Below are 16,952 nucleotides of genomic sequence, written 5' to 3'. Positions count from 1 at the left end.
AGGAAGGTGGCTTTTTGAGGAGGAGGTGGAAGAAAAATCACAGCAGGTGTCGCAGGGGGCTTGTGCTACTCACCTTTCCCGTGGTATTGTTCATGGCTGGGGGGAGGAGGAGAACTTACCTGACATTACTGAGGAAGAGCAAGAGGCGCTGACTATTATGTCGGCATCCAACTTTGTGCAGATGGTGTCTTTCATGCTGTCCAGCCTGTTGAGGGACCCCCGTATAAAAAAAACCCAAGAGGAATGACCTGTACCTGGTGGCAATGCTACTAAACCCTCGGTATAAGCACAAAGTGGCAAAGATGTTACCAAATAAACACAAGTCTAAAAGGATGCAGCACTTGAAACACCATTTGGCAAGTTTGCTTTACAGTGCGTTTAAGGGTGATGTCACAGCACAACGGAATAAAGGTGCCACTGCCAGTAATCCTCCTCCTCCTCCCATGTCCACTCAGGCAAGAACAGGAAGCTCTAGCAATCTCATGGTGATTTAGGACATGCAGACATTCTTTAGTCCAATGCCTCGCCTTAGCCCTTCCAGATCCACCCTCCACCAATGCCTCGACCGGCAGGTAGCCGACTACCTGGCCTTAAGAAACTCTGAGCAGCGATGAACCCCTGGACTACTGGGTGTGCAGGCTTGACCTGTGGCCAGAGCTGTCACAATATGCCATCCAACTTCTGGCTTGCCCTGCCTCAAGCATCTTGTCAGAAAGGACCTTCAGCGCAGCTGGAGGCATTGTCAGTGAGAAGAGAAGTCGCCTAGGTCAAAAAAGTGTTCAGTACCTCACCTTTATCAAAATGAATGAGGCATGGATCTTGGAGGGCTACTGCCTGCCCGAAGTCAGTCCCCACACACAGCACCTCTGCCTGCACGTTGTTTGTGATTACCTGCCTGAAGACTAAGTAAGTCTCCCCACAGGACACAGCGTCTCTGCCTGCCTGCCGGCTGCTGCTGCCTGCCCCAAGACTAAGTCAGTCCCCACACAGCATCTCTGCCTGCAGGCCGCTTGACTGCCTTCTCTGCCACCAGGGTCCAGGACTCCAGGTGGATTCCTGAATTTTTAAGGCTGCTGCTAGCAGTGGCCACTAACAAAAAGAATAATACATGCCTGCCTAATTTTTCTGGCTGCACTATGGCTTCAACAACAAAACAATTGTGTCAATTCCCCTTCATGATCGTTACCTTGCCACGGTGAAGGGGCTTGTGTATCACAATGAAGCAATGACCTATATGAGTGTGTTGGGGGGCACACCCAAGATAATAAGGTTGTTGCTTCATTGTGGACAGACCAAATTCGATCAGCTGGACACTCAGTCACTGTTGTTCTGTCATTGAGCTACCTCAGCCTGACCATATGGGCTTGAAAACCGCCATTGCCTGCACTCTCGTCATGGTGCGCACCAGTCCAGCACGGCCATCACTACACAAACAGCTGTTTGCGGTGCGTTACACAGTGAGTTTTGTCTGTCAGTGTGAAGCACTGCAGTACACTACTTACACTACCTGCTGATCCATGTCTACTCACGCAAGATGTTTTCAAGCACTTTATGCCTCCAATTTAGGAATGCAATGTGATTTCTGCCCTTTAGGGATTATAACCCTGCTTTGCGTCAAATCCGTAATTTTCCCTGGGACTTTTGGCATGTATCCCACTCCGCCATGCCCCCCTCCAGGTGTTAGACCCCTTGAAATATTTTTTCCATCACTTTTGTGGTCAGAAACAGTGTTTGTAGTTTTTCAAGTTTTCCTGCCCATTGAAGTCTATTGCAGTTTGCCAAGTTCGCCGGTTTGCGAACTTTTGCGGAAGTTCGCGTTCGTGGTTTGAGGTTTGGGCCATCTCTAATCAGCAGGAGAGTCAGGCAAGTGGTATTATTTTAAAGAGACCTCCCCTGGGGGTACTTACTTCGGGAGGGAGAATGAGGCTTCCCCCATCCCTGTAGCTACAGGCAATCCAGCTTTGGCTCCCCTGAAACCACCCGCAATTCTCCCCCGACAAGCCTGACAAGTGATAATATATTTACCTCTCCTGGATCCAGCGCAGACGCACTATCGGCTCTTCCTTGGGGCTAGGTGGAAAGAGCCGAGCCCGATCGTATCCGATTTACAGCGCAGGCGCAGAGGACTCGTGCCTGCGCAGTAGAGTGGATCGATCAAGTTCAGTTATTTCTGCCTTAACCTGAATGAATTTGGACCTAAAATTATGCCTACTGGGGATCATAGGAGATATTCCATGTAATAAACATCAATTGTCCTTAATTCGCATACTCCTATACTACGCTAGGAAATTAATAATACTTAACTGGAAACTCTCTGTGCCACCTTCCCTATCCAACTGGAAAAAGTTATTAATGATGCTTTACCACTATACAAACTCACATATCAATCACGTAACCAGTTTCAAAAATTTGACAAAGTATGGAATAGATGGGTAAAAGCAACAGACTCCATTATCATGAATCTTAACATCACGGCCACTGTACAGGACCTTATACAAGCTTAATTATGGTGATACTTATGCTGGAAACGCATCAAATACTAATTCTATAATCAATATACCTCTGATTTATGTAAATCTTTCCTCAGACATATCTCTTCAATAACTATTGAATGTATCTAGATAGTTTTGTCACTGCTCTGATTGATGTCACGGTTAGAGATGTGGCGAACGGTTCCCGAACCGTTCGCCGGCGAACATCTCTAAATCCATGGGCCTCTTACTACTTCCGGGTCGCAATGACCCGGAGTAGTACGCCTGCGCTGCCCGGCGGAGCGCGTCCTAGATCGCGCTCCCGTTACCGGACACTCTCTGCGCATGTGCGTGACATCATGAGTACGTCACACTCATGCGCAGAGAGTGCCCGGCAACAGGAGCGCGATCTAGGACGCGCTCTGCCGGGCAGCGCAGGCGTACTACTCCGGGTCATTGCGACCCGGAAGTAGTAAGAGGCCCAGAGAGGTTCGCCAGGCGAACTGTTCGGCCCAACACTAGTCACGGTAATTATAATGCATTTATGTAACCCCGCTGAATTACTAAACCTTCTGAAATGACATGATTTGTTACTTGTTTAAAAAATTTAATAAAAATTCTCTTTTAAAAAAAACAAAACCTGAATGAATAGCCACTAGTACGCCATGTGCAGGATCACGGAGAGGTAAATATTTACATTGCTGTACCTCGGGGGACTCGTACACTTAACGGAGGGACACCAGAGGATGGGGGAAGCCCCGTTAGGATCCAAAGGCTTCCCCCTCCTGAGGTAAGTATCCCCCAGAGGGGTCATTTTTATTACAGGATTTCTTTAAAAGGAAAAATCCATATCCTTCTCAGTTTAGGTTCCCTTTAAAGAGAATCTGTATTGTTAAAATCGCACAAAAGTAAACATACCAGTGTGTTAGGGGACATCTCCTATTACCCTCTGTCACAATTTCGCCGCTCCTCGCCACATTAAAAGTGGTTAAAAACAGTTTTTAAAAGTTTGTTTATAAACAAACAAAATGGCCACCAAAACAGGAAGTAGGTTGATGTACAGTATGTCCACACATAGAAAATACATCCATACACAAGCAGGCTGTATACAGCATTCCTTTTGAATCTCAAGAGATCATTTGTGTGTTTCTTTCCCCCTTCAGCTCTCATCCACTGAAGTGTCAGGCTGTTTCTTCCTGCAGAGTACAGACAGCTGTGCCTGTTTGTAATTCCTCAGTATGTGAAAGCCCAGCCAGCTCAGAGGAGGATTTATCCAGCTTGTAAAAGATAAGAGAGAAGAGAGAAGCTGTCCTAATCTAAATAATACACAGGCAGTGTGCAGAGAGGGGCCTGGAGGGGGAAGATGCATCACAGAACCACAACACTGAAGAACTTGGCAGCCTTCCAGACACAGGCCGACAAGTCTGATAAGAGAGAGATAAGTTGATTTATTACAGAGATGGTGATAGTAGAACGTGCTGCAGTAAGCAAAACACATTAGAATAGCTTTTGGAACTTGTAGGATGATAAAAAAAACAGGATGCAATTTTTGTTACGGAGTCTCTTTAAAGGTATTTTTCACAGAGGTTTTTTCATGCATAAATGCTGAAAAATAGTACCAATAAATGACATACTGTGATACTAACTTCTGCGTGCTAGGTGACTTTGCTTGTCTGTCATGTCCCTCCAGCTGCACTGAATGTCCGATAACAAAAGAGACCCCCCCCCATGCTAACTATTTACGTGACCATTCAGCCATGCGAGATCGAGCACTTACGCTGGGAATACTCAAGTTTTCCTGGAACATTTATTTTCAGATCGATTTTCTGATTGTTTTCCCAATTGATTTGCCTATTGTTTTTCGGATCGATTTCCATTCACTTCCATGAGAAAACTGATCAGAAAAATGATCAATATTATACCAGGCCTGTGAGAAAATTATCTATCGAGCCGTATATCTGCCGAAAAAACTCCCAGCATAACAGGTCCATGATGTCCTCTCGGGATCAGTGAATAATGGCGCACAGCGCCTATGCATAAAAATGGCGCCGCATTAAAAAGATACGCTTATCGCTATTTATCGTTAGTACTGCATAATAATGGCGCACAGGGAAAAAAGAAGAAAACCGGCACACACTAACGTTATTTATCAATAGTGGCACACACTAACGTTATTTATCAATAGTGGCACACACTAACGTTATTTATCAATAGCGCCCTACATAAGCCAAACTGCAGACGTTATTTAACTGCAAAACGGGGAAGGGATTTAATGTAACACTGTCAAGGTTAGGGTTAGGCACCACTGGGGGGGTCTTAAGGTTAGGCACCACCAGGGGGGTCTTAGGGTTAGGCACCACTAGGGGGTCTTAGGGTTAGGCACCACCAGGGGGGTCTTAGGGTTAGGCACCACCAGGGGGGGGGTGTCTTAGGGTTAGGCACCAACCAGGGGGGTCTTAGGGTTAGGCACCACCAGGGGGGTCTTAGGGTTAGGCACCACCAGGGGGTGGTTAGGGTTAGGCACCACCAGGGGGTGGTTAGGGTTAGGCACCACCAGGGGGTGGTTAGGGTTAGGCACCACCAGGGGGTGGTTAGGGTTAGGCACCACCAGGGGGTGGTTAGGGTTAGGCACCACCAGGGGGGTTTAGGGGTTAGGAATAGGTACAGAGAGGGTTCTGTGTGTTAACGGTAAATAACAATAAGGCTTTAACGTTAAATAACAATAAGGCTTTAACGTTAAATAGCGATAAGCGGCAAACGGATTAGTGGCAACACCGTGCGCCATTATTCGCAGGCGCCATTTTCAGATGGATGCGTCCTCTCCCTTAGATGTACAGTGATGCACGTGCACAATACTGAATAGACCAGTGTGTGTTTACCCTTTGGTGACAGGTGCTAGTACCTAGATGAAAGCACCCTTGCAGACTTTGCATGAAGAAAGCAGTGCTTTTTCTTTGATCTATGTTTCTGTGAGGGGGTTGCTTGCCCTGAATTCCCATTTAGTTGCGCGACCGTTCAGCCACGCGAGTTCAAGCACTAACAGGTCTGTGATGTCCTTGCCCTAAGATGTCTAGGGCTGTACATGACCAGCGTGTGTCCTTTGGTGACTGGTGTGGGTAGCCCACTGAACTCTATTGGTGATAGGGATCAGGGATTGGTATTGTTTCCCAGTAAGTCCTTCTTTCCCCACCGTCACCACCATGTTTACCCATTGTGCAGTTAAGTTCATCTAACTTCCCTGCTTGTGTTTTAAAGATGAATAGTCTCAGGCTGTGGTCAGATGGCCCTTAGCACCAACGCTTAGTAGTGCCAGAGATTGGTTGACTTGCTGGCCTGGTGTAACAGGTCAAGTTTTTATATTTCACTTAATGAATGACATTTAAACAGTTTTTTTTTTAATTTCTGGCAGGTGCCAGGCACACGATGTGGTGGAACAAATGACATACTGAGTGATGAAAGAGGGTTTCAGGATAGCTGTCCCAGTGGCCAAGGCGGGCATATGGTCTGGTGTAACAGGCCAAGTTTTTAACATTTAATTAATGGCATTTATTTATTTATTTATTCATATCTGGCAGGCCCCAGGCACACAATGCGGTCCACTCCAATTGTAGTAAGAACAAATGATATACTGATTGGTGAAGGAAGGTTGCAGATGCAGGTTAGAATAGCTGTCCCGGTGGCCAAGGCGGGCATGAGGCCTGGAGTAACAGGACAAGTTTTTACATTGGCACTAAGATGTTGGCACTATGTAAATAAATATGAAATGATAACAATGATATTTAGAGAGATAACTAGAGGGAAAGATAACTTGACTTATAGATTCCAAACTTAAAGTGTCACCCAGAGGAACATGAAAAAGTTGTATACTATGTTTAATTTTCACAAAGTTTTGTGCACAGTTTAATTGATCACACTCACTCTAGGTTTTCCAGAGACGTATGGATGGATCTGTTGATTTCTATAGAAATTGGGAGGCTTACAAGACAGGGTTTGGCAGTCATCTGACAGAGTTCTGGTTGGGGAATGACAATATCCATCATCTAACATCTTCAGGTAATAGCCGCTTACGCTACAGTCTCGGTTCTGGTCTTATAGACATCTACAAGGTTTCTACAACTTCTGGAGGGGGGAAACATGGTGGTGGTACATAAGGAGGGGGGAGGGTTTATGAGCAGATTGCTAATGCCTATACAAATCTTATATTACCACTTTACATAAATGGTTGTTATAAATGTTCCCACCACAGTTGATCCTCTCAGTTGGAACTGCAAAGCAACCGGTTGCTACTTATATATACTAACAGGCCTTGTTTTGGTGTGCGCCTGGTGGTGATAACATTTATAACAACCATGTGAAGTGGCAATACAGGATTTGTATAGGCATTTGCCGGACGATCCTTGTGTGCAATTACTTCATTAAGGTTGTATGCAAGTCATCAGGAGAGCGTATTCTCAGTATTGTTTTTAACTAGCTGACGACTGCTCAACGCCAATTGGCATGAGCAGCGTGGCAGCCCCAGGACTACTCCACACCAATTGGCGTGAAGTTCTAGGGGCGGAGATTGCAGGGGATCGCATGCGCCGATGCGCGCATCTCCGCATGAATGACGGAGCTCCGCTTAACCGTGTACATCGCTGCGATCTAAGGCAGAGCTGTACTGGGGACAGTCGTGTGACACGGCTGTCCCCCTGGGAAACAGGAAAGCGATCGGCTCTCATAGGCTGAAGCCATCATTGGCTGGCTGGGGGAGGGTGTTGAAAAAATAAAAATAAATGAATTGGGAAATTTATTTAAAAAATATACACATAAATATTTATAAAAAAATAAACATCCTGGGAGAGATCATTGCCCACTAACAGAAAGCTCTGTTGGTGGGCAAAAAAAGGGGGTGAGGGGATCACTTGTGAGCTGAGTTGTATGGCCCTGCAGCGAGGCCTTGGGTATTGTCACTATAAAAATCAAATTTCAACAGCAACTGGTCTGAGTGTATTAAGTGATAACGATGCTAATCCTGCATTCAAAACTTGCAAAACTTTTTCTGCTGTTATGATTTGGAGTTATCACATACTTTAGGAGCACTGACCCTTTAGTAGTCAGTGCCATTCAGTTGAATGCTGGGGGTTGTTTTTATCTATAATATATTCCTCCTCTTCCATTTATTTCCCTGCCTAGCCTATCTGAAACATGATCCTTTGCTCACTTGTGTTTACAAGCAAGGCTGAGGTGACTCAGTTATTGGATGTGTAAATAAAAAAAAGACAGTGCAGTTCCTAGTATACACCTTAGTGGGAGTGTCTGAAGACTCTGATAGGAGGGCAGCTAATGAATGCACAATGAGCAAGAGAAGGGAGGTGGGGAGTCAGGGAGGATATGATGTCAGTGTTAGCTTGGCAAGATGGCCACTGCATAGAATAGGATTTTCTGCTTTTCCTTTATAAAATTCATAGGAATTACGTGGATAGCACAATACTTTTGTTATGTAAGTAGAACTAGTATTTATCTACTTATATATGTGCTTTTTTTATTTCTAGGTTAGCATGGGTGTCACTTGTTCTTTAAAACTGCAGTGGCCCATTTTGTAAAAAAAATGACCTGGTCACTAGGGGGGGGGGGGGGGGGGGTTAGGTCCTTGTTTTTTAAACAGGGTTGATGATTCATGACTCTTATTCAGGTGTCATTTAATACATTTGTACTTTTTCAAGCATGATTCAGTATTTTTGATAGCTGTTTCTGAGCTAGTTAATTGCATTGATACTGCTTCCGGCATCGCTGAGTGCTTTTTTTTTTTTTTTTTTGGAATGGTGGCAACTTTATTCCATTGTATGCCTCCATATAGTCTAGTGTCCCTCCTGCCACCCCTATACAGTTCCCTGGTGTCTAGTGGTCCTCCCTGCTTCCTCTATACAGTTCCCTGGTGTTTAGTGCTAGAGTTGAGCCGAAATTTTCGAAATTTCGCGTTACTATAATCACGCATGCGAAATTTGCTATTACGGCGTGAAATTATGGTAGCGTAAGTGCCATTAAAATCGAAATTGATATTACCATAAGCGTAATTTTTAACGCGTAATTTCACGTTTTGTTCAAAACGTAATTTCACGTTAAACCATAACGTAATTTCGCATTTCTTCGTAATTTCGCGAATTCCGTAATTACTTGTTAGCTATATAAAGAAATACATTTTAATTTTGAAAATGAAAGTAATTTCGTTTATAATAGTAATTACTAGACACAGGAAAGTGTCTGGGTATTGGAGATTGTCCAATCATATTACAGGCTTCTTTTGAAATACATCCTAAACAACCAATTGTAGTTTGACCCACCCTCCTAGCATATAATCTGGCAGCCATGTTAGTTTCACTTTGTGGGTTGTTGTTTCTGTAGGAGAAGGAGTGAGAGAGAGCACATTGCAGAACTCATATACTGTACACCATTTCTTTGCCTTTTCTAGCATTTTGCTTTATTTCAGTCATTGCTATAGACTGTGAGGAAGTTTATTTGTTTATTTAACTATTTTAGGGCATTATTCGCGTTAAATAATGTAAAAACTAAGCATGCGCAGTTCAAGGGTGTATTGACAAGAATGTTTCTACGCATAGAGCGAGCTTTTTCGCAATAATTACCCTGTGATCAATGAGAATAATATGAACTATCGCGAAATTACGTAACGTAACTACTCTTACAAACGTAATTTCGCGATACCCACCGTAACGCGAAAACTATGCGAAAATTAACACTTACAGTAATATGAACTATCGCGAAATTACGTTACGTAACTACGCTTACAAACGGTTGCATTCAAGGCAAACGTAATTTCGCACTACCCACTGTAATGCGAAAGCTACGCGAAAATTACGCTTACGCGGAATTTCGCGAAATCCTTCTTCATTACGATTATGTACTTACGGCCATAATCGTACTTACACTAATAACGCGAAATTTCGCGAAATCGTAATTAAGTAATTACGCTCACCTCTATTTAGTGCCCATCCTCCCTCCACTATATACTGCAGTTCCTTGGTTTCCATTGGTCCCCCTTCCTAGGCCCAAACAGTTCCCCATTGTCTAATGGACCATCTCATACACCTAAACAGTTCCCTGGTGTCTAGTGACCCCCTCCCTCCTCAAAACAGCTCTATAGCATCAAGTGATCCTCCTCCTTCCCCTATACAGTTCTTTGGTGTTTTGTGACCCTCCTCCCTCCCCTATACTGTGTTCAATGGTGTCTAGTGCTTCACTTGCCCATATGGTTTCTCTGGTGAGGTGATATTTGGCTTTAACTATAATATAGCTTTGCTGATGGTCTACAGTGGGCCAAACATGCAAAGTGGGGAAACCGCTTGTGGGTCAAATTTGATGGCTCTGTGATCCACCTTTGGCCCATGGGCTTCTGTATGCTCTGAAGACATTTGTAGAATGAAGAGAATACACCATCCACATAGGCAGTGCTTGTTAGAACTTGAATTTATTGTTATTGTTGAATTGTGTTACTGTTGGTATCACAAAATCATGTGATGTCATTTCAGGGACCTGGGAATTGAGGGTGGATCTCCAAGACACTGATTTTGTGCGATATTCTGCCAAATACAATTCCTTCAAAGTTCTGGGAGCATCTGAGAAGTACAAGTTGGTGCTGGGAAGCTTTGCAGGTGGCAATGCAGGTGAGTAAGCCAGGCAATATATATTACTTATTACTGCTATGTCTAAAATTACCACCTCATTATTCTGAAGAGGTTATCCATTCTCCTTGAGGTGTTGGAAGACCGTAAAGATTTATTCTTGATTTTTTTTTAGCTACCTCATAACTGAGATCGTTCATAGAGATGAGTGAAAATATTCTTTTCATATTATTTTCACAAAAATAATGTTACATGTAATTTTCCTGTGAAAATGGCATTTCAAATAAGTTTTCTAATTTTTTAAGTTTTTCACAAATGTTTGCGTTAAAAATACAGATTTTTTAACTTTTTTTGCGGTAACAATTTTCACACTAAAAAATGTTAATGTAAATGTTAATTTAAAAAATATCCTTTTTCTGTGTTTTTTGACTTTTCACGAATTATCGCTGCAAAATATTAATTTTTACGTCTCTCAATCGCAAAAATATACAAAGCAGGAATCAAGTCAGTAGTGGTAAATATGACAGAATGACAACATTTATTCCCCTTACCAAGGTAGTTAATACCCGCCGGGTTAGTGGCAGTAGGGAGAGACGTCATTTGGCTCACTCTGCGCCAAACAGCCCGGCACCAGGTTAACATGTACCCAGAAAATGCTCTCAGTTTTAAAGAGACTCCAAGCAGTAAATAAAAACAAAATCTGAACCCAGCCCACCGTAGGTCGGGAGGTCCCTCGGCATCCTTCTGGCTCCTCTCCCACGCCTTGCTCAGAAATGGCTCCCGGCGACACTGGGACAGAGTGTCGGGCTCCCTCTTCCGGAAAGATGATGTCATTTGTCACCATGCCAGCTGACTCACGTCATCACGGCGGCCGGCATGACAGTACTGCGCATGCATGATTAAACCGCGCATGCACAGTATTGTCACGCCAGCCACTTTGAGCAGGGCCTGGGAGAGGAGCCAGAAGGACGCCGAGGGACCTCCCGACCTACGGTGGGCTGGAGAAAGCCCCAGGTAAGTTCAGATTTTGTTTTTATTTACAGGTCAGAGTCCTTTTAAAGGGGTTGAAGTCTGTACAAAAGAGCCTCCAGATCACCCCTGTAGTAGAGAAACTAAAGAGATTGGCTGAAAATGTTTAGCTTGGCCAATCCTCAAATAACAATCATGTGGGGAATTCTATGCTTGAATTAAAATGAAACCATGTTGATTTATAGGAATGTAAAGAGAGCAGATATCTTTTGTATACTCTTGAACAGTTTATACACAAATTTGCACACGGAATACCTGAGCTGTAGATGGTCATTGACTAAAAGTTTAGGCAGAAGTCTTGAGAAGTCCAAGGCCTATATGCAATTAACATTTTCTCCTGTGAGATCAATTTTTTATCTTCTCTCTAAAACACCATTTTCAGCACTTTTCAAATGAAAAAAATATCAAAAAGTTGAAGAAAAAGCTCTATGAAATCTATTTTGAGTATTTTCCTGCTTGCTGGGGGTTTAAAAGAATTATATTGGCAAGGTAGGAAAATATCCCCTGGGAGAAAACCCAGGAGAAAGTTAATTGCATATGGCCGAAGGGTCCTTTCCAAAAATAAAAAAAACAGCGCCCCCAGGAGCCCTGCATAGCGTAGTATTTATGTTACACCAGGTAGTAAATATATGCAAGCAAGTGAGTAAGCACCGTCCCCACTCGGGCTTTTGGGTCTTCTTTGAAGATGTGGAGTGTCGCACTCTAGAAAAAGAGGTTGACTAAAATATCCAAGGGACTAGGAGTACATAAACCCTGGCCACAAAATGGGGGAGTGAGAGTAATATTTGGAGGGAAGAGGTCGCCCACAAATTAAGTAGGTCAAGTATGATGATAAATAATGTAAATTCACTTACCCCAAAATGAAGGAAGCAACTTCTGTATAGTGAACACGTTTTTTAATCGGAAAATAAACAGATTATATGTTTAGTGTCCAATCAAAAACGTATTCATTATACACAAGTTTCTTCCTTCATTTTGGAGTAAGTGAATTTACATTATTTTTCATCATGCTTGATCTACCCAATTTTTGTGGTGCCTCTTCCCTCCTAGTATTGACTAAAAAGTTGTTTTACTGTACGGGGCAGAACGCTCATAGAATCCACTACTTAATACTGAATGTGTTGTCTTCATGTCATGATTGAAGGTAACATACATATGTCATGGGGTGCTCCATCACACCAATCACTGGGTGCACCATCCTTCGGGAAAAGCTGCCAAAGCAAGGTTGATCGTACTAAGCACTGAATAATATATTTTCTCTGTTCATGGTGGGGGAGGGTTTGGTTTCTTGTGTCCATATGTCATGGGTCATCAGGATCAGGCTTTGTGAATGATAAATGTTATCTTCTGTTCCAGGGGATTCTTTGTCCACCCACAATGGGATGATGTTCACCACTCTGGACCAGGACAACGACATACATGATAGCTCCGTCAATTGTGCAATCAATTTTAAAGGAGGCTGGTGGTACAGAAACTGCCACTATGCAAACCTGAATGGTTTATACCTGCCTGGCAAAGTGGATCCCAAAGGCATGAGTTGGTACCATTCCAAGAATAGCCACTATGCGTATAAACAGTCTGAAATGAAGATTAGACTCATATAATGTGTAACATGTACTCGGAATACACTCGGTAATAAATTGACATAGTTCAGAATCAAAACCTAATATAGGCACACAACCCACTGATAGCAGATTTACTATCAGATACCCTCAACCCCATTTAAGGAAAGGTTTTTAACTATCTGAAAATTGAGTTGAAATGTGTGGTCACGTGATCTATACTCCGTTTATTAGTTAATATATTTTTCCATCTGAAGCAAGACCTCGCTTCCCTGTGACATCACATCCCAACTTAAAACTTTTCTCAAAGTAACACATTTGAGTCAGTGCAACAGGCACTGGGTGTAGCTGGTCATTTCCTAAAGGTGGACATACATCAGGTGACTTGGCGGCCAATCGACCATGCAATTTGATTATTATAATCAAATTGGATGAAAATTGTTGCCACAAAGTGCATGCCCGACCGACGAAGTGACCAATTTCGTGACAGAAATTGGTCGCTTTGTCTATCGCGCATGCTGCAAGATGTCAGGCCGAGGTTGCTTGATTGGGAGTGCGGCGATTTCCAGAACGAGCGACGTGACAACGAAACCCCAGCTGCAATGTATAAATGTGCCCCTGTGGGCATTTATACATTATTAGTCCTGTTGCAGCCTCCGCACAATGTCCTGTAACCTGCGGGCGGTTATCAGTACATGCTACTGGTGCCTAGCGTCGACCGACGTCAGATGCTATGCGCCAGTAGCATGTACGGAAAACCACCCAGAAGTTACGGGACACCGCGTGGAGGCTGCAACAGGACAGGTAATGTATAAATGCACAACATACATTTATACATTCGGGGCAGTAGCGGTGCGGACGCAGCGGGCTCAGCCGATTCCCTGAAGATTTCATGCTGAAATCGGACGGGAATCGGCCTGTAGTGTATGGGCAGAATCAACAAGAGACAAATTTATCTGTAATCAGATTCGGTTAGAGATAAATGTGTCTCTTTGTCTAATTCTGCCTATAATCGTCAGGTGTATGGCTACCTTAAGACTAGGTTTACAGTGGTGAGTTGTGGTGCATCATAACTTTTGGTTTGTAACACTGCTTGCCACACTGCAATACACCAGCTATGCAACAATCACAGTGCAAATGCCATGCGTTCAAATGGTGTGTGGCCTTTTAAGGCACTGCATGCAGTGAAGCATACTTTTCAATGGCCGTATGCTTCACTGTATCCAACACAGTAATGCGTGGGCAATGTGTGGCATCATGTTCCCGATCTGTTGCATTGCCTTCCTGCTGTCACAGGAAACACATCACAATGGGCTCGATTCAGTAAACCGTGCTAAGTGTTAGCACGCCTGTGAAAAGCCCTATATCATGCCTAAAGTTAGTTTAGGCATGATAAATTCACATCTAAAGACTTTAGGCGTGATAACTAGGGTGCTAACTGGGTTAGCACCCTTTACTAAATTCACATCGCGCGCACAGTTCCGCACGCAAAACTTTGCACGCGCACCGTGAAAACAGCGCACCCGATGCACCTATAAGGTCGCATTGGGTGCGACCTTAATGGCGCACCATGTGACGTTAAAGTCGCACAAAATGCGACCTTATAGGCGCATCAACGCACTGTTTTCGTCGCACCGCGATGCGACATTTCGCGCACACCGCGCTGTGGGCACGCAAAGTTTTCAGTGTGGGACTTTGCGCGCGATGTAAATTTAGTAAACGGTGCTGACCCAGTTAGCACCCTAGTTATCACGCCCAAAGTCTTTAGGGGTGCTAACTGGGTTAGCACCGTTTACTGAATCAAGCCCAATGCCTACTGTGAACATAGTCTCAGACTTTCTGTAGCAGAAAGTGCTGCATTTTGTAACAATGCAGGGTGAGGAGGTCATTTTGACTGAAGTTTCTCATTTTTACTTACTTTACTAGTAACAATAACTAACAGTAACATGATGAAGAAGAATATGAGAAATCCCAGCTGTTAGCAGAGATCTGTCTCCTCATTGAGCTGCTTGCTAGAGCTGACTCCGCCTTCGTCTCTAGGCTGGGTGTAATGCTAATACATTTTAGGGATCAGAGCTGCCTCTCTGACCAGGAAAACCCCGCCCACATGAAGTCAACAATTTGTATGTACTTATATGTATAATATTCCTGTAAACTAGAGAATCACTTAAAACCTGCATTGTATGCTCTGTAATGATCTCTAACTGTGTGTCCTATAACAATAATAAATCAGCTCTCGTTTATGATGAATGTGTTTGTTTTTACGGCCGTCTGTATCTGTTCCATTTTAAAAGTCATTTCTGGCCATTTATGTGCCCTAGGCATTATAAACAACCTTCCCCTCCTTCACCTCTTACCCAAGGGGAAAAAAACTATAATATTTGAAATCTGATACTACCATTTAATTTAAAGAGGCTCTGAAGTCTCCACAAAACACTGTTTTTACTTTACAATGCTGTTAAGCATGAATGCCCTACCTGAAACGCAGCATCCGGGCAGCTGAAATCACAATTAATCCTCCCAAAATCCCAGGGCAAAAATCCACAACTTTCCAGGTTGTGGATTTTGCTACCCGGGGGAGGCAGAGCTTTGGGCTGTAGCTCTGCCTTCAGTCCAATCAATCTGCACTGATCGCAGCCTCTCCCCGCCCCTCTCAGTGAAAGAAGACTGCGATGGGTGGGTGGAGGCGGAGATACGTGCAGATTGACGGAGTAGAGGCAGAGATACTGCTCAAAGCTCTGCCTCTACAAGGAAGCGACCCCTTATCTTCCCCAGGGGATTTCGGGGGGATTAATTGCAACTTCAGCTGCTAGGATGCGGCGTTATAGGTAGGACATTCATGCTTAACAGCTTTGTAAAGTAGAAACAGTGTTTTGTGGAGACTTCAGAGTATCTTTAATTTATAGTTACAAAAATAATTTGATGGCAATTGTTACTGCTTAAAGGAATGCCGCAAAGGTAGGGAAAGTTCAGATTTATTTACCTGGGGCTTCTTCCAGCCCCCTGCAGTATACCAGGTCCCCCACTGTAGTTGTGATCCTCTCCAGAAAGAACCCCGACCAGAAATCTGCTTGCGGGCTACTGTGCATGCATATCCTTGATTGTGCACACACAGCCAAGAGCATTCTGCGCTTGCACAGTTTACAAAGACTTCACAAGTGCAGAATGTCTAAGGCTTTGAAAGCACAATCAAGAAGGCGCATGGCTGGGTAGGCGCATGCGCAGTAACCTGCAGCCTGCAGAGTTCTAGTTGGGGAATTTTCAGAGTGGAAAGCAGCACCCTAGGGCATTTCAGCGAGAGACCTGGAAGAAGCCCCAGGTAAGTAAATCTTACCCCCCCCCCCATCCATCTCTGTATTCCTTTAAAGCAGGAGGGTCAGCTATACTAACACATATATAAGTATATAAGTAGATAAATACTTGATCTACTTACACAACACATCTATTGCACTGTCCACATTTTGGTTTCAGTGGATTTTATATAGTAAATGAAGAGAATTCTGTTCCTGGCAGTCGCCGTGTCTTTTTCCCACAGTCTGAAGCTAAATCCTGATGTCATTTCTTCCCTTAGTTCTCCTCTAATCTGCTGTCATTCTGGCTTTCTTTCTAACCATGTGTGAGCACAGCATAAGATTTCAGCCTCAGTCTGTCATTCAGCCCAATCAGAGAGGAGTAGGAAAGTGGGAGGGGAGAAGACAAGCTTCCCTATCTCTCTGTCTTTGGCGATGGTGAGAGAATAGGACTTGGCTGTGGCTGACTGAGATAAGATAATTATAGCAGAGACATTTCTGAATAGATTGGAGAGCTTGTACTGCAGGGTGAGATTCCTGGCAGCATTATAAACACAGTGCAGTGTTTAACCACTCTGCGACCGCCTAACGCAGGATGGCCACAGAGTGGCTTTCTCATTCCACAGTCCACAGAGCCGAGATTTGCAGGGAACGAGTGCTCGCTCGAGCGCACGTTTCCTGCACTGCACATAGCGGCGCACAGAGATCAGCCTGCCAGCCGCGAAAAAAAAACATAAATAATTTATGTGTACAGTGCTGCGATCCAGCGCAGCGCTGTACAGAGGACAGCCCTTCCACTTAACTGTCCCTCCCAATGGCTCACAATCTAATCCCTATCATAGTCGGATACCTATTATTATTTAATATTTATATAGTGCCAACATCTTCCCCAGTGCTGTATAGAGTATATATAGTCTTGTCTCTAACTGTCCCTCAAAGGAGCTCAGTATCTAGTCCCTACCATAGTCATGTGTCTACATTGTG

At 43.9% G+C, this 16,952-nt stretch overlaps 1 protein-coding gene across 1 annotated transcript in view; it reads left to right on the top strand.

The window, feature by feature from the left end:
- LOC137527497 (ficolin-1-like) overlaps positions 1 to 12,720 on the top strand; it is a 40,919-nt gene extending 28,199 nt beyond the window's left edge. The window contains exons 6-8 of the mRNA XM_068248014.1: positions 6,395 to 6,524; positions 9,995 to 10,129; positions 12,473 to 12,720. Of these exons, the coding sequence (XP_068104115.1) occupies positions 6,395 to 6,524; positions 9,995 to 10,129; positions 12,473 to 12,720 (513 nt within the window). The remainder of the gene's footprint in view (positions 1 to 6,394; positions 6,525 to 9,994; positions 10,130 to 12,472) is intronic.
- Positions 12,721 to 16,952: the final 4,232 nt, after the last annotated feature.

Source organism: Hyperolius riggenbachi, chromosome 8, assembly GCF_040937935.1.
Source record: "Hyperolius riggenbachi isolate aHypRig1 chromosome 8, aHypRig1.pri, whole genome shotgun sequence".
Lineage (NCBI taxonomy): Eukaryota > Metazoa > Chordata > Amphibia > Anura > Hyperoliidae > Hyperolius > Hyperolius riggenbachi.
Note: the sequence above shows the minus strand (reverse complement) of the source record. Positions and strands in the feature narration are given on the sequence as shown.